The sequence below is a fragment of the Pelmatolapia mariae genome, linkage group LG8 (assembly GCF_036321145.2).
Source record: "Pelmatolapia mariae isolate MD_Pm_ZW linkage group LG8, Pm_UMD_F_2, whole genome shotgun sequence".
Taxonomy (NCBI): Eukaryota; Metazoa; Chordata; class Actinopteri; order Cichliformes; family Cichlidae; genus Pelmatolapia; species Pelmatolapia mariae.
Window position 1 is genome coordinate 19,876,179 of NC_086234.1, and position 18,898 is coordinate 19,895,076.

Sequence of the window (18,898 nt, forward strand, 5' to 3'; positions counted from 1 at the left end):
ATTACAGCTCCTCAGTGGGAAGTCCACCCAAAAGCTCAGCGCTATAGCAGCTTAGCTAAGGATCAGTATGGCTCAGGGTCACCTGATTGAGCCCTAACTATGTTTTAAGCCTAATCTTAATAGTAGAGAGTTGAGCGGGTTCATGTGTCTTGATCCAAAACTGGGTGCTGGTTCTGCATGAGAGTAGCCTGATAGTTAAAAGCTCTGTATCCTATTGTACTTCCAGGAAGCACGATCAAGCCTGCGCTTTGAGAACAGGGTGTTCTATTGTTATAACAGGTTATTAGAGTAATAGGTAAATGGAAACAGAGCATGTCTCACTACACTTTTGTCCCATTGAAGCCTTTTTATTAGACATTTTAAAGTGCTTTAGAATTAGAAGTAGGGTGATTAGAGGCAGCAGTCTTCCCGGATTATGTTTACACTGGGAACAATCACAGACTTCTTAGTGTGGTCGGAGAAAAAAAATGAGACTGTTCTTAAGATACACAGTAAATGAGCAGCCTTCATTAATAATGTAAGTATGTTAATGTAGGGTCTTTTAAAATGTTCTATCTGAGTTTACTTTGCCAGAATAGACTTGAGAGTGATTCCACGTGTAATCTGTTTCTGTTTACATCATAATCAGCCAGCACCCACCCCTTTCACTGGACCTCACCAAACATGCAGTCTGCTCTGTATGCAAAACCCCTCCCATCTGAGCTGGTCATATACAGTAAATGCAGTGTACTGTAGAAACTCCCCCGGGGCACAAAGATGTGCAAATGTGATTTAGCACTCAGACAAACCTCAATAATCACATGCCACACAGGCTGTACGCGTGAGCACACACACCGCTCCCTTATACCCATGCACTTGTTGATATATTACATAAGCATGTGTTTTTTCTTGTACACCCCTGTATGTATCTTCACTGTCTGAAACAAGCTCTTACAGCTCCTCTCCCTAAGCCAGCTTTCTCCTGATTGGCTGCTTCTCACAAACAGAAGGTTTAAAAAGGAAACTGGAGGGGCTGCTGTGTACACAGCTAGAGCTGTGTGCCTGATATTTTTCCTCTTAACTTCATACAGAGCTTGGTATAGAAAAACTGCCTGTGCTTTGGATTCACAGGGATTGCTTACACATACGCTGACCTCATTAGTTGAAACTTTAGCCGTGTTTAATATGAGTATTATCTATAGTAATGGTTTTTTATATGACAGCAAGAAAGTGACATTTGAAAAAGTTTAACATGTACACAGTCATATCTTCACACATGCTTGTTTGCACCCACGTCTGACGTGTATATCCACCCACGCTGCTGTCCTCATAAAAATTTTACTGCATTGTGCTTGAGTGACTTCCGTTACATGTGCCACTGCAAAGCCATACACATTTTTTGTTTAGGCCTTCACTGTTAAACAATGAAGTGCGGTGCTGTAGGGGAAGTACCTAAAGGCGGTTACAAATGTAAAAGCATATATGTAGCAGTATTTCTGTCTGCATGTGCAACAAATCAGCCATATTTCACTGACATGCACGCAGCAAAGTGTTCATAAGGTAGCAGGTGTTGTTGCGAGTAATTGAGCTGATGCAGTGTTTATGGTTGTAGAGTATTTGCTTTTGTAACCTGTTCTTTCTATGACTGGTAAAATCCCCACAATGCACTGCATACGTTTAGAATTTAGTTAAAAAGAGCACTTACGGTAATCACAGGTTTGTTCTAAGATGGGTAGATCCATTATAATTATGCTTTGTGTGGCATTATCATAACATGTGGCTATCTTCACTAAACTCACTGGTATCTTTGCTGTGTCCATGTGCTAGGTCTCGGGGTAAAAAAGAAAGGAAACAAAAAAACAGTGTCTGTTTTACGTTCCAACTCCTTGAACTTGAACACATCTATGTTTATCCACTCAACAGAATCTCACTATATGTCATGTATTCGCATTGACCATCTCCCTTGGTTGCGTCTCTGTGCTTGCTGTCCGCCCGGACCTCGTGCTGCCATTTGCTGGCTTTTCTGATTATTAATTCAGTGTTTTCCAACACATCCAATTACATTCTCTCATGACCTCTAACCCTTTCTTCCCTCTGCCTGCTACATGCCAAACATAGTTAAGACCAAGTGACCCAGAATGTTTGTTTATTTTTCCTTCTACTGTAAGTGATCACATACTGTACATTCCCCCTGGAGCTGGCCTCCATACCAGATCTTGCCTGTGTGCGTTTGAGCATTTTAAAATGAGTTTGGCAGATATGGGTGAGGAATTCTTAGAAAATCTTTAAGAAGATGTACATTAATGGGCTGAGCTCTAGGCCCACGGTCTCTGTGGATTTGTCTTGGCTTTGCTATTGCATTACTGTTTGATGTTAGACTTTTGCACTCTGTCCATATCTGTTTTTATTCCACATCAGTCCACATTTCTGCTGTATTAATGTAGCAGATGGGTGAGTTAATTTTTTATGTGCCATACAGAAAAATCCGGTTTCAGTCTGAGATCTTGAGCAAATACACAATAAAAGAGCAGAAACTGTACAGCATTAGGCACACAACTGTTCCCTTTTTATCTTCATCATATCAATGACCTCTCTGTGCCAGGCATATCATGCACATAAATCACTGCCTAACCCACCTGCCACAGAGATTCAAGAGCTGCCTGAAAGAGGGATGGAGGAGAGATCAGATTGGGTGAAGTGGAGAGAATATATGCTCGTATTCAGATGTTTTAAGATGAAGTGTGTGTTATTTAACATGCTAGCCACTGCAAACACAGAGCTCACAGCTGTTTGCAAGAGTTGTGATATGCGTGTCGGCAGCTTTACCTGACTGTGGTATGTGCACCTCTCACAGCAGATTAGACAGGTTTTCAGGTGAGTCTCAGTTCCTCATGTAGTGGTGTGTGTGTTTGATCTCTTTTCCCTGTGATTGTTCTGTCCTGGCAGAGGGGATTACCCAGGTAGTCAGCTACGTTCTGCCTCCAACTGTTGACGCTTGCAAGTATGCACGGATGAGTGGAAAAATGACTGATTGTATAATGCCTTTAAAACGCTTCAGCTGCGACAATCAGACTTTGTTTACATGCATCAGAAAATGCTTTTCTTTAGCTCTCAGCGTCAGACGTGTGGGCTTCGTTCAGGAAACGCTCCGATGCTCACAAACAGCGCAACATGTAAATTGTTTTTGGGATTAGCAAATACGGGGATTTAGATTATTGTTATTAGGGGTTGTTAAGTAACAAAGACAACAAAATTCACTGGTTGTATGTATTGTGTGACTTGTATGGTTAGATATGTCACATATGAGTTGGCTGTTTTGTAGTTTCCTGACCTGAACTTTATTCCCAATTTTGAGAGTAGGATGCTTTCTGTTGTTGGCAGTTTACATTCTCTAAACAGTCCAACCTAACTATGAATCAAAACACAAGTGAGCAGAAACTTTGGCTGCCTTTAGCTCAGCCTACGCTGTTATTATCCCTGACGAAATGTAACCAAAGCCAGTCATTCTGCAGCCATGTTTATTTACTGTAACATCAGCAAAAAGGAAATGCACAACAGAGTCGGTGCAGGTGTACAGTAACATGAGGTCCTGCTTATCATTCAGTATGACTTTTTATGGCGCCCATATGAGGCAGTGTAATGATAATGGTGAATGAAGTGGCCCATTTCCAGTCTGTGGGTCTCCCATTGTCCCAGTGAGTTGCAGTTCCTCATTTAAAGTATCGATTCAACGTTTGTGGCCTCCTTAGTTTATTAAATTAAAAAAAAAATATGGCATTGCATCACTTCAGTGTGCACTTTCAGCAATGCTGTTGCATTTTACGTGATTGCAGCAAGGTTCAATGCAGAGTGTATCAAGCCAGTGTTTCGTAATGCGTATTGTTGTGTTGTAGTCTGAACCAGATGCAATATCCTGATGGAGATTGTTACTACGTGACTCTTAACTATTTTTTTTAGGTCAATAGGGGCTTTAAAAGCAAATAAAACTATACCTAGCTCCCATGGGCTGTAAAGGCTTTCAGGCTAATATATGTGCTCATCTCCTGATCACCATACACACCAGCTCATTGTGACAGAATGACTGCATAGCACTTTGGCAATAAGCATATGAAAATAAGGAAGCTTAGAGAAAGTCCAAGGCCATAAAATCCTCTTTGTAGTCTGTAGTGAATAAACTCACATACATTTGTAAAAATCAAAGAATCATGTGACCAAATATGTTAAGAGAAAAGAACTACTCCATCACCACGTTGCCTATACTCCTGTCAGATTTATGTCAGTTTCATTTTTACCATTTACAGGGAAACTATTAACAATTATTCATTTATTAGCTAAACAATTATTAGTGGTGAATATGATTTTGGTCACTAAAAGAGGAAAAGGTATGACTTTTAACATTTTGCTGTAGGTCAGATACTTTAACCTCACATTAATGTTTCTAATAGGGGCTCTTAATTGAAAAACAGAAATTAAGATGGAAATTTGGCCTTTTATGTCAATCATAGTTTTTTGGTAGTAGCGTACAAATGTCTGTAAAGATCCCTGTGTCTCTGCCATCTGTTGTGACCCTATTTCACCCTTAGTTAATGGTGTAAAATGGTGAAAGGCGAGTCAGGAAATAAAAACTTTCCAGTTCTTAAAACTTAAACCCCCTGGTGAGTGTTTAAAACGTTCTTGTAACTGCTCATGTTCACAAACCAACCTTGATCACTCAGCATCTATGGAATATACAAATACACAGAAGAAGAAACAGCACTTTTATTTGAAGTAAATAGTTGAATCAACCGCCATCTAAATGGCACTACGATCAAATGTAGTATTATGATGATGATGATGATACAGACAGTGGGGGAACATGACAAGTAACATCAGCAGCAGAAAAACAGATTTGGGAATATGGAGTTGTTCTATCTATACCAAAGTTATATGAAGCTATTTTTTCACCTCATTATGTCCCCCCCCCCCCCCCCCCCTTCCTAAATTTGACATTAATCCGTACAAGGCTGTGTGCATGCCTCTCCTGTCATATCCCAGCGCTTTATGTACACCACACAAGTGGAAACAGGCACACGAACATGTCTGACTTAACCCTTCTCTCTTTACATGAGTTCATCCATGATGTCGCGGTGTAATTCATGCTAGAGTGCTACATTCCTGCTTCGTGCAAAGACACATTCCACATGCTTCTTGTCTTTCTGTGAGGCATCTGTGTGGTTCGAGTTGTTTTACTGCTCTGTATCACATCCACTGACTCATAAAAAGGTCATTATGGTTTAAAAAAAAAAGAAAAAAAGTTTGCTCATTTTATGATGAGCTGTTTGGGATAAATGGCTTTTCTCATATCCCTGTGTATATTGTGATGCTAATGTACCATTCTATGATAATTGTTCTCCGGGTGTGTAGATGTCAGCGCGCTCTTGCCTGCTCACGCTTTCCGTGGTGATTACAGGTCTGTTTGTTCACGTCTCGCTCGTAATTTGGAAGCGAACTCTGCAGCAGGAGTCTCGAGCGGTTCCCAGAAATGCCGCCTTGGGTCTCACCTCTGGCTTCTGCTACTGGTGTAATTAGCAAAGTTTTCTTTTGCGGCGCTCTCTTCATTTATGTTTTGGCTCGCCTCCCACAGTATTTGTACTCTGTCACTGTTAATGAGCGAGTGTGTGAGCGCACAAAGCTGAGAGGAGACATCACACACCCACTGCTCGCGTCGCAATTTTAACACTCCATTAGATAATTAAGGCGGATGGGGTGTTTTTGTAACGTTTCAGATGAGACATTACCATTAATTAGTGTCAAAAGAAAAGCACTGTTTTGCTCAAACACTTAAGTACAAAGGGAAGTGATCTCTTTACCTTGCCACTGAAGCACTAAATGATCTCCTTTTCTCTCTCTCTCTCTCGCTCTCTCTTTTTCTTTTTTTTTTCTTAGACAGAGGCTCTGCAACTGCGAACAGGGGGCCCATTCAAGGAGAAGAGCTTTCTCCTGGCATCATGTGATCTGCACATTTCCGAGGAGCGCTCTGCAGTTGAAGAGTGGAATGACGTCCCTGTGAAAGCATCACAACCACTAGCACCCCCATCACCGCCATTGCCGCTCCTGACTGTTGCCATCAAAGTGCACCTCTTCTTGACTCAACTTGCCTCCTGTCTTTCTCTGCCTTCATCTTCGAGATAAGGAATGGCCGCGTTACTTCCCAACGCCTCTTGCAAATAAGGCCGTTTCACAATCCCAGAGAAAGGAAGGATAAAACGCTCCACATTCCTCCTTTATACTTCTGCCCCGTTTTTCTTTTTTTATCTTTTGTGTCCTTAGTAACTCAGCCCTTAACACATACACACAGACACACTCACCCACATACATTCGCTAAACCAATAGGATTTTGCGGCCATTTTCAGGGCAACCTTTTCAACCTTAAGGAGATATTTTCTTTTTTCTTTTTTCTTTTTTTTTTTGCAAACTTTGCCTGTTGGAATATCTTCTTACCCAGCATCCTTATGGGGGATTAAATCCTTACAGGAATCCATACTGACTCCTGACTGTGGCGCTGTTGCCTCTCAGTGAGGGTTTTTTCTTTAATCCAGTGAGGTCTTTTCGTGACTTGTAGGTGGACTGAGCCATCATGGCTGGGAAGGGCAACCCGGTGCCGGGCCCCCACCTCAACGGCTTCCCCGTGCCCACCTACTCCTACTTCTTCCCCCACATGTTGGGGAGCCTGTCGCCTCCAGCCCTGCCGGGACTGCCTCTCAGTGGATACAGCACCCCCTCACCAGCCAGTGAGTAGAGTTTGAGCAACTTTTCAGTTTTCTCTGCGCTGGTTCGCGTTTTGCATGTGGAAGTGTTTGATGCTCTGGCTGTTGTGCAGGTTTTGAGTGACAGGAGGTATGGAGATTTACTTTCCTTTGTGCGTGTGTCCTGGTTTCTCTGTGCCGCTGTGGCTCACGGTTTCCGGTACAGCTCGCCTGCTGTGTGTTTGTGTGTATTTGCGTACATACTCGTATGCTGGTAAAACACTTTCATCTCGTCCTGTTTAGATCATTCTTGTTTGAAAGGTGTGTGTGTGTGTGTGTGTGTGTGTGTGTGTGTGTGTGTGTGTGTGTGTTGGTAAACAGACACACACATACCCACATGCCCATGTCGCCTCCAGCGCTGTCCTTAATTTACAAACCCACACACACGCATTGCAACGTCAACATGGATCACAAGGAAATGAGGCAGGACAGCCAGAAAGGAGCATTGTTCATTTGGGGAACACACATTTGGCAAGTGTTCCGAAAGTAAATCTCGGAAATACTGCCGCAGACAGCGTTCTTGTTATAACTTCTTTATTCAATCCATCAAAAGCTTCAGAGCGAACTGGCAGTGTTGCTTATTAAAGTTGGACTTGGTGGAAAAAGTACTTGTTCAGAAGTAAATAAAAGTGTTAGTGGTTTATTAATTCAGAAAATGGAATGGGAAATGTGGTTAATTATGAACAGCGGTGGAAAATAGAACTTCTAATGTTGAAGAGTTTACAATCTTCATCATTTTTTTTCTCCAAACTAGTTATGTTATGTTATAGCTGTTTTTTCCACAGCTTTGGATTCAGTATTTGGACTCAGTCAGGCTCAGTCAGGGGGAACAGGGTTGGTGGGTTAGTTAGCAGTTTGTGGGTGTCAGTTAGGATAAGATATTTGTGCATGTGTCCATATGTGCGTGCAGGCTTTTCTGGCATTCAGAGGTTTCTCCTTAGTTTCACCACATTATGGTGGTGCTGTGATTGGCGCTGATAGGATGAAGGTCCTCCATTCAAATCCGCTGTCATGTTATATTGAAAGCTAGTTCTAATTTGGCAATAGGTGTGAATGCCCTCTGATGGACGGGTCCAGGGTTTATCCTATCTCTCACCGTGTGAGAGATAGGATAGCCTCTAGCCTCTCGCCTCTCCATAACTCTGAATTAGATAAGCAGAAGAAGATGAATGGATGGATGTGTTTTTTTTCTTTGCCAAGTACCTGAGAAATATTATCAGTTGCTCAGGTACTGGTTTCATCGTTCTACCCATTCTACTCTACAGCCTATGTGGGTTTGTAGGACATAAATGAACCAGTTCGCAATTTGCTGTAGGCTGTCCCCTCTCCGTCCTGGAAGTTTTCAGTTGGACTATTGTCACTAGCTTCAGTCTGAGACAGACCAAAGATGCTGGCGTATAACTGCAGGAAGAAATTGTTTGTTTTTTTGGGTAAAAATTGGAACGCAAAGGTTAGCAGCGACTGAACTTTCAATATAATGTGAAAGAAGACTGAAAATGAAGATTGAAAAATGCTAGAATCAGTCACCATATATCATTGGGCAGCCATTGTGTCATTTAATCTTTAAGAATACATCACATTTTTCAAAGGTCATCCAAAGAATTTTCTTAGAGCATATTGAAGTATTTCGACCTTCAGTCTAAGACAAATACGCTGAAATAAAACAAAGTACAGGGAGAGCTGGCAGCTTTCAGAGTCTCACAGTGTTGTTGTTCTTCAGTTATGTTAATCTCCAGTAAAGGTTGAAATGACTGCAGTGGTTTGACAGATTTATCATTTATCTTAAGAAAGTCAGATTTATGCACTCTGTACAGTTTGTATACTTGATCTGCAAAGTAACTTGTAACTACAGATCACAATATTGTGAATTATAGATGATTATAGATTGGTGGAATTACAAAGATAGTAGATATGTATGGTAAATGGACCACCACCTCTGTGTACAGAATAGTAATGCGCTTGGACAATCTCTTAATGTACTAACGTAGAGGGAGCAACAATGAAGTCGGTCAGTTTGTGTGCATTAGTGTGGACAAACCTGTCAAACCCTGTGCTCACTTGCACAGGTTCAGAGGGGGTCAGCGTATTGACTTTCTATCTGCTGGAGCTTGTGTTGGCAGTCAGGGTGGAGGGAAGTAAAGAACAGTCTGTGCCCAGCCCAGTCACTCCCACTTCCCCAATACCAGATACCACACCTCACCACATAAACTGGAGCGCTTGTCAGATTCCTCTTTTTTTTTTTTTTCTGTTTTTTTTAAACGCTCTTTGCAAGCATGCGTGCGTGTGTGTGCATTCCTGCATGTCCGTCTATGCACGTCTGCGTGTGTATCCCTTGTCCCAGTGTTTGCCATGTGGGGCGGCAAGATTTCTTCCGTTTTGCCTGGACAAACATTTCCTGTCAGTAAACACTGGAGAGCCAGGGACACCACAGTTTCCTGACGTGCATGAGTACACATTCGCACATGCACACACGGACAACATAAACACAATCTTTGCCCTTCATGCTGGCTCACTTTCTCTCACTCGTGCTCTGCCTCGCATGTAGATAACTGCAGGCATAATTCACACATGTTCACGCACGGAGCAGCAGAAACGTGCAACTATTTCCATACACTCGCACACCACCTTCACCCCCTTTTTCTCTTCCCTCCTCCTCATCTAGCTCTCTGGCAGATCATTGCTCTCTCCCTTGCTCTTTTTCTTTCTTTTTTCCTTTCCTTCCTTCCTCACCCACGCACACACTCGCGTAGCACACATAAACATTAACAAACACACACCAGCTAAGCTCTCATTCAGTACTGAGCACTGAGGAAAGAAGAGGGGTTGCTGAGGAAGACGGAGAGAGTGTTTGGAGCTTGAATGCAGGAGGAGAGGAGGGATTTAGAAACTCTTCACCTAAATGCTAATAATTACACGCATGCATGTTTGCACTCATACATGTTTGAGCAAATAATGTGCTTTTTCCCCCTTTTAACTGGAAAGTTGCTTACAGCTGGCCAGATGAATAGCTTTGACCTTGTTAAAATTTTCAAGGTCAAGCTTTGTAGTTGTTAACACAGAGCTCAGTTATGTTTTATAGCTTCATTATGTTCACAGCTGGGAATGAACGACAGCTGTAAACAGAATGAAAATCATATCTGATGATTAGCTTGTTTCTAGATCATCCACAGACATAAATTTGGAGTGCAGGGATTTTTTTATTAGTGCAAATGCTTAGCTGCTGTTCTTATCACCTTTGTGGCAAATAATTTACATATTTTATAACATTATTATTTGAATCCTCATGCATTATTTTCCACACATAGGGTCAGATTGGTCCTTGATTTAAATCAAGCACACAAACTGAATTATTAACGTTTGCGACATGCAGTTTACTGCTAATTGTGGTAATATTTAATGCTGAAAGAAAGCATGCTTATTTTCTGCGCTTGGTATTGAAATGGACTGACTGAACCGGCTAGCCCCGGCCTCCTTTCTCATCTTGTGTTTCCTAACCAAGACATGTCATTCAGTTAACTCTCCAAAGAGGAGCCCTACTGGTGGTCTAGACCAATTCCAACATTTATGAACAGCAGGCTGGCGACAGTTCTTGCTCTGCTCTGGAGACCTTTTTGGAAATGTTCTGCCACTCTATCTACAAACTGCAGCAAATGGAGTAGAAGGTAATCCTTGCAGAAGAGCAAGGATTGTCGTCGTCAGCTGAAGTCGAAAGATCCTGCAATTAGAGTCTTTCTGAGAAACTCACTGGATAAGCAGCTGATTAATATCACTCTGCAATGTTTTGTGTCCCAAAGTATTTATGAGTCAATATTTGTAGAAGAACACAGTGTGACGAGAAGCTGATTGCTACCACCTGTTTGCATCCTTAATGTGTTTTTGGTCCAGAAACACCTGCATTTTTCTTTTTGTTCAATTGCACTCTAATCGCTGATGTAAAAGACCGTCATTAGAAATTCTTGAAATGAATAATGGTGAATAAACAATCATGAATCCAGGACTTGGCATATGGTTTAAAGCGGAAATCATTTACAATCAAAATCCTTTTGAGTACTTTCGCTTAAAAAACTTTCTTTCTGCTTTCCTCCCTCTCTTCACACTCCTCCGCCTCCCCTTCCTCAGAGTCGGACATCACTGAGAAAGGGGAGGCTAACTCTGCCAGTCAGCTCTGGTCTGTTGTGGGGTTTTTTTTTTTTTTTTAGTAAACCGCAACAGGCCAATTATTTGGACCAAGCAGAGCAGGAGGGTTAATCTCAGCTTACAGCTCATCTCTCTCTCCCTCTGTCTTCAGATCCAGCCTCCTGGGTTACGTCTTCACATCACATTATCTGAAAATCATCAGGTTAGGTTACGCACTGGAGCAGATCAGTTTCAGATATTGATAATACATTTATAGCCTGCAGCTTTATTAGTTAACGGAATATTATGACTATGGATTGATCCCAGTCGCGCAACCAGGAACTTGCACGTTGCTGTATTGAACAGTATGTGCTCATTACATGCACGCTCAAACATAGGCACATACAGCACACCTCTCATTAGTGTTTTTGATTAAATTCCTCTCACTTCAGGCCTGTATGAATATGGAAGTATCCGGCATTAACACCTGCAACTATCGATCCCGTCATTATCATTTAAGCCTTCTGCTGTCTGTCACCAAGCTCACTAACACTGTACTATTACATTAGCGCAGTGTTATGAGTGATCATAATGAATGGAGCCAGCTTCCTACCTGCTGCCGCGATGGACTAATTGGCTTTTCCCCACAGAGCTCTCTTGTTTCAGCAGCCACAGTAATTGCTTGGTACAGGAGCATTTCCTAGGATGGCTAACCCGCACCAGCACCATCTCGTTTGACTTATTAGAGGGTGAAATGGCATTTATGAATGTACTTTGGGGCCAGTAGGAGAAATACTAAAGGATATTTTCAGACCTCAAGGAAGGTTATGTGTGTGTGTTTTACCCATCCCATTAAGCAGGCCGTTGCGGAATGTACAAACCACGAGTAAATATGGATATGGTAATACTGGGCTGTGTGTGTTGGTTTCTGGAACAGACAGGTGGTTCCTCTCTGCGATGGTGGTCTGCAGGAATCAGAGGGCCGTGTCAGTGCACTCCATGGGTGGCAAACACAAACGCACACAAGCACACACTTTCACACACACATAGCTTGTGTGGAAGGGATAAGGGTAATGACAGTGAGAATCACCTTTTCTATCAGGTTACCAGGTGCCAGCTATTTAGCTCCTTCGGATAGACACACACAAAGACTCTTACATAGAAGCAGTACCTCTGGGGAGCTGCTTGTCATTATTGGAAAGTCATTTGAGGGGTGCCAATACTCTGATGGTGGAGACGCGGGCTTATTAAACATGGTGTGTAAAACACATCCAGCATGTCAGCAAAGCACTCGTTCACCCCAGCTTAATGACCTTGTTAATTAACTGCTCAACACTTGGAGGTTGAAAAATGAGCACAAGGACTATCCTATTCTTAAGTTTTCAAAGAAGCAATAGTCTCTGAAGGTACTTTGGGAGTAGTTAGACTAATTCAGCGGGCTTTATGGGTTATTAATATTACATTTTTTAAAAAAAAAAGCCATTTTCACTTTGCTTTTGTTGAGTAACAACACATTTAATGTATAACAAACTTTGTGCTACCTTGTAACGTATGATAAATTAGTGATAAATGGCATCTAAATATAGGTTCAATGAGGCATTATAGGCCTATCCTAGTATCAAGGGCATGCACAAGATCAAAAATATCAATGGCTTTTATTGGCAGCTGCCATAATCTACTACTGATGTTTCTGTATATGATCGTGTGTTAGGGAATTCACCGAATGAGAGTGGCCTCCTTATTGTGTATCAAAATGAGCTTCTGGGCTTTGTTCATTAGGATTGCAAGGACAGGAGTGCAACAAAAGAGTACCCATTTTAGGAGGGAAATAAAGGGCAAAAAGGAGCAAGTGGAGTTTGTTTTGTTTTATTTTTGTCTAAAAAGGAAAAATATGAAAGGCAGGAAATCAGAGTGTTGCTAGCTTGCACATGTGCTTAGGAGTAAGAGCCACAGGCACACATATTCTGGTTTTGGCAGCAACCTTGTCTTGTGCAATCATCGTGCACCAGAACACCTGCAAGTTTAGCCAACGGGTGCCCACTAGGAAACCCATCACCCTCGCCGTTAGTGCGCTTGCCTTTCCATGTGTTCGTCCCCCCCCCCCTTTGTTCGTTTTTTTTTTTTTCTGGCTCCTGCTCGTCGTCTTTCAAACCCCTCTTCAACATTTCTCTCCCCTCCTTCCATTACACCTTTCTGCACTCCCTTTTCTTTCTTCATACCTGCACTCCACCCTCCTCTTCATTCACCACATTTTTACTCCTATCCCCCTTTCTTCCCACCCTCCTTTTCTCCACCTTAGAACTTGACAGAGCTATCATTACCATGCCACCTATTTACTCGCAGGCTGTTATTTTCCATTTGCTTTGAGGGGACCTGGGGCCAAATCCCTGCCCACAATACTTGATCCTAACCACAGGATTTATCCCCGAGTGGCTTGGCAAGTGCGGTCCACTCCCCAAGCTCCCCCCCTTCTTTTTATTTTCTTGTCCTCTCTCCTTCCTTTTTCTTTTGCTTGCTCTCTTATTCTGTCTTTCTTTCTACAGGTTTTTCTCTTCCACGGTTGCTTATGCAAATACAGGCCCTTCTTTTCAAAGAGCTGTCTACCAGTAATCCGATGGATGGCTCCATTTTCCCAGTGCTGCACACACACAAACACACACATGGATTGCATACAGTGTTAGGATACAAGGACACATGCTATCTCTCATAAACATTCGCTCCAGTTGCCGCATTCATGCACTCATGCATGCAGATCCACATACGCATACAGTGACACAAGCAGGGAGAACCCCCCTCCTCTGCAGCATGAGTGTTATATTTTGAGTAGCTGTAGTAGGGCCATAACAACTTCAAAACCAGCAGGCTGTCGCCAGCAGCCATGCAGCACTCAGTTGGGTAAACACTGGCATAATCTAAATCTCTCTGTGATGCTTTAGTGCAAGTATCTTTATTTCTGCTCTCTTCAAAGGCCCCTGAAGGAAGTCAAGACAAGGGTAAAGAGATAAGAAGTCCCTCTTTTTTCCCCTCCTTCCTTTTTCTCTCTATTCTTCTATCCTTTCCCTCAACCTACTCTTTCAATGACCCCCTTCTCTTTCCTTTTATCTCTCCTCCCCACCCTTTCCACACATGCGCACACATATATCTCTATCTTCTTATGCCCTTTTTACAAAACGCATAGCGCACAGCCATAATTCACACTGCTGCATACATTCAAATGTCAACGACTCTCTCTCACAGGCATCATTCCTCTATTGTCCTTTCATAAGCGGTAGGAATGACGGCATCTGTAAAATATAGGACAGTTACCTAATAGAGGAGACGAGAGAGGGAAGAAAAGGAGAGTGGCAAGGAAAGGTGGCGAGAGGTTGTGCAGGTCTGCCCCGCACCGCTCAGAAAGTGATTGAATTATCAAGCAGGGCTTTTGCTTGTTGTCCAAGAGGGTTTCAGAGGGGAAAGCCCTTTTCTCAGCGGCTAATGCGCTTTTTCAGCCTAGCACAATGGCTAACTGTGTTGTGGAGAGGGGCTAAGAGAGCTCTGTTCGGCCAGAGCTCATGGGGCCACCAGCTCTCTCTTGGCACTTCTCTAAGGGGCCTCTGGCCACACTTAACCTCATGGCTGTCTGCTAGCATTAACACATAACCTCCTCAAAGTGGAAAGATAATGCACTTGTGACAACATTAGCACATTACAGTCCTAAGTGTACCACGGGTTGGCTAATGCAGAATGAATTGTGCTGTCTTTAGATACTCATTAGCATTCCAGAGGTTTGTGGAAATGCATGCTTAATGATCTCTCGACCTTCCGTGTCCTCCTAGGTTGCCAGCAGCTTGTTTTTTCAGTTATGTCCTTTTTAAAAAATGACTTTGACTTATAGATCGTAACCCCTTTTCTGGAGTCAGATACTGGAATAGGAACAAAAGGTAAAAGTTCTCAAGCTGTGACTGCAGCTCTTTTTTTTTTTTAAACAGAGAACATTATGACCTGGTGTCATTTCTAATAGTAACAATAAATCACAGGTTATATGTTATTAAAATTAAATTGCACAGTACCTTTTACAGTGTTTACCACATACCACACCCCGTGTCTTTAAGCCCTGTGTTAGGAAAAGAAGCAGATATTCAGGACTGTAATTATTGCTGGTGTATAGAGGGGAAAGAAACACAAGCATATGTGCTCCAGACGGGATTAAAATCAGCGATCAGCACATGCAATATTAAAATCAACAAACCTCTCTTACAGAAATAAATTTCAGCTGCATGAGGCACAGATGTTGGGTGTGAATTCATAAATCATTCGGGGTCTGCAGGTTATCCAGTAAAATTAAAGGCTGTCTTATATTTGAACATAATCAGAAATAAAGTTTGGCCCTTTTTATTCCGTCTGTTTGCATCGTTGAACTCACAGCAAAGAGCTGAGGAGTGCTTCTTCTTTTGAATATGATATTAAATCAAATTCTTTAAGTTAGTTTAACACTGAGCAGTCTTTTTTTTCTTTTACTGATCAAGCAATTTATATCTAATTCAAACAGAAGATGTTCAGTCACAGATATTTAAGCGTCGTCTAACCCAACTAATGGGTTTATATTAACTCGTTATATACGACTGTGCAAATTACTTATAAACCTGCAAATTATGGTGTGATGGGCCATACATTTTTGTGCTGTGGTCTCAATGCTCCATTTTTCGTTCTCATTTTCCTTTTACCTCTCGCTCTTTTGCCTTCATTTTTCATCTCTCTGATCTCTCTTTTCATTCCCTGCGTCGTTTTCTTTTCATGAGCAGAAAACAGCTGTTCAGCAGGTAGCCTGTGATTAGTGCTACGAGGCACCTGAAACTTGCCCTGGCATTTGAAAGCCCTTTCAGGCCTCCTCGCTCTGCGTCGCTGACAAACGCTCCTTCATACACTCCTTTTATCATCGTGGTCCAGTCTTCCTTCATTTCACAGAGACTTTATGCGAGTACGCTAAGCGGACGGAGAGGATGTGATTAGTGACACCGCTTTGCCCTCCATTTGAAATGGCCTTCTAAACAACTGGTGTGCATTATGCCTTGATTAGTCCCTTAATTTGATCTCATGCAACAAACAGATGTTCGCTCAGTCTCACAGTCATACCAGCCACAAAATTGTCTGCCAGGATTGAAACAGAAGCCTGTTTTGCCCTATAACTGTCACTGCCATAACCTAATTATTCTGAGCAATGCCACAAAACATGAACCGGCAACAATAAAACATGCAACACAGGGACACCAGTCAACCTGACATGCAGAGCACTGAGTGGATTAGACTGTGCAGGGTTTTCAGTGTAGTTTGATTTGATGGACTTCCACAGCAGTGACAAAGATCAGTTACTGCCAAGATAAAAAAATCAGGTATCAGTTTGGATGGATTGTAGCACTTCTTTTTTTTTTTTTTAATCTTCTAATTCTTGCAAACAGGGATGTTTGGAGGTATGCGGTTTTATGGATCTTGTCTCTTTTAGTTGTTTAAGCTTACACAATGCACATTTTGACCAAGCACCAACACCACAAAATTACACAAAAGCAGCCAAGTCTTTTAATCAGCTGCTTGGTTTGTGTATACTGTGTGCTGTAGAAAAATCTGAAACAGAGAAACTATGTCCCACAGCAATGCAATCAGGGAGGATTATGGTTTGTCATCTGAAATACTCATCTGAGCATTAGGAGATGCCAAGCAGGCTGTAGTTCAACAGTGATCAGCCTGTTTTATGTTTGTAGAAGTGTTTTTGTCTCATCACACAGCGGTTGGTCATGTGTTCACAAGTAAAATGCTTTCCACCCGCCATAAAGCATATGGTGTGGTGTAAAGATAGAAGCAAAGATGCATAGAAACTTTTAGTAAACACTTAATTTTCCCCCACCGTATAACTCACTTCTCCCTTCGGACTACTTTAAAATCCGATTATTAACATATAAAGCTCCACACGGACAAGGCCTCGCTTATAAAGCAGAGATTCTGAGACGTCATCACTGCAGCCGGCTTCTCTGGTCTTCTAACCAGGGTCTTCAAAATGTCCCAGAGGCAATCATGATTTGAAACTATAGGACCCAAACTTTGGTGTGGCTTTCCTCGGCCTTCTCCCCTGTGTTTTGGGCCGTAGTTTACAACTATTTGCTTGTAAAGAATCATCTTGCGTGTTCGAACATGTACAAGTATACATTTTCAAACATACGGACACATAAATAACGACATAATTTGTGGCTATATTCATATTCTGAAATTGTAACTCTGTTTTCAAAAGTCCTATACAAATAATAATATTTAATTCTGCTATTGATGTGTTTTCTATATATGTAAAATTGGCTAATATGATATATCAGCTTGTGGTTGTAGCATATGTCTTATAAAAACACATTTTAGGATATATTAGATCTATAAAGTACAAATTTATAGTTATGGATATTCCACTTTATGCATTGTTCTTTTGGCCTGTGTTGGTCATCGTCAGCAGGATCACAACAAAGAGAAATAAATTCAAGAAAAAAACACTATGATCCTTCACACATGATTTATCCATTCAGTATCAACTATGTGAATATCTAAAGCAGCGCTTCTCGAAGAGAGGGGGCATTGGTGATTACTCAAAGAGAAAGATTTAGAGTGACACTATATACCTGGAGCCCAAGACCTTGCTCTTTGACCTGAAGATGCCTCTAATAGTTCATTCTTTGAAAGAAAGCTAGAGGGCTAAAGAGAAAGATGGTTTGAGGGAGAGAGTGAATGAAGGTAGTGAAGGGTCCCTGCAGGCATCTTAAATCACAGCAGGCCCAGACTTCACCAAGAATCAGGAGCAGATTCACGCTTTCAACAGATGACCACCGACTCTTTCACATACCTCCAGCAATATACAGGTGGTGCGCGATCTGCAATGGGGAAGTATCCCCATGTAGACAAACGTTTAGCTTCCTCATTCTCCAAATCCCTATAAACTGAGCCGTTGTGTTTCAGTTTCTCAGACGCCTGTACAGTGGTGTAGATGCAGTTTTAGTTACGTCAGCTATTTATGAACTTGTGATTGGAATGTAGGTATGACTCTGTTTACTGTAAACACGGAGAAAGCCTGAAACGGAGTGACAGAGAGATCAGGTTGTGCCACAGATGGGTTTTTGCTGATTCAATATTTACTCATCAAACAGAACTATTTCCTGTAAGCACTTCATGTCAGGCCAAACTCACTCTCTCTCTCAGCACCACCTCTCGCTTTATCTCCTTTTCTTCCCCCCCCCCCCCCCCCCCCCACCCTTGGAGCAGTCTTTCATGTCGCTCCCTTTCATCGTTGTAAACTTTTGCGGGATTTGTTTTCCCTCCCCGGTTTGCTTTTGTTTGTCCGTCTTTCCCAGCGTCTTCTTTCTCAAGCATCAGATTCCTTTTCTCCTTTTTTTTCCCTGACTGTTGCAAACCTTTCACAGCAACTGTCTTTAAAGAAAAAAAAAATAGGACATGCTAATCAAGCCGTGTACACAGAGAGTACACAGTGAGTGAGCTGGTTTGACCTGGGGAATTATGTTGCTTTAAATAATACACTAACTGATGTTCCCACGGGCGTGTGCAAGACAAGTGAGTGTGTTTTAGCATTTGATTAAGTCCGGGAAAGGTCCACACCTTTTCTTAATTTTGTGTGTTTGAGTTTGCCTTTCTTTTGTCCCCGTGGGCTTGGCCGCTCGTACATGAATGGCGCAAAGACAGCGAGTATTTGAACGTCTTTCTGAAGTGCATTAGCCCTGACAGATGTGCCGTCAAAGCCGGAGTCTCTTTAAAACCTTTTGAAAAATAGCCTTTATGTCAAAAGCAGATCGCTTGGACTTAAAGTACACATGGAAAGTAGTGGCGGAGCTTCGGGGGGGGAAAGGTTTTCAGGGCGATATTTTTAAGTCTTTATCGTGAAGGTAGTCGTCTGTCTGTCGACACATTTGGCGTGGCTGTTTGAACTGTGTGCCCAGGAGCTGACGTAGTTTTCCCCTGTGTCACCTTTACGTGCACATCTGTCCATTTCTTACTTT

General features: G+C 42.1%; 1 protein-coding gene across 3 annotated transcripts in view; it reads left to right on the forward strand.

Moving 5' to 3' along the window:
- raraa (retinoic acid receptor, alpha a) overlaps window positions 1-18,898 on the forward strand; it is a 140,742-nt gene that overhangs the window by 55,258 nt on the left and 66,586 nt on the right. For all 3 annotated transcript variants that reach the window (XM_063481442.1, XM_063481443.1, XM_063481444.1), the window contains one exon: window positions 5,905-6,749. In XM_063481442.1, coding sequence (XP_063337512.1) covers window positions 6,596-6,749 — 154 coding nt within the window. In that variant the 5' untranslated portion in view covers window positions 5,905-6,595. The remainder of the gene's footprint in view (window positions 1-5,904; window positions 6,750-18,898) is intronic.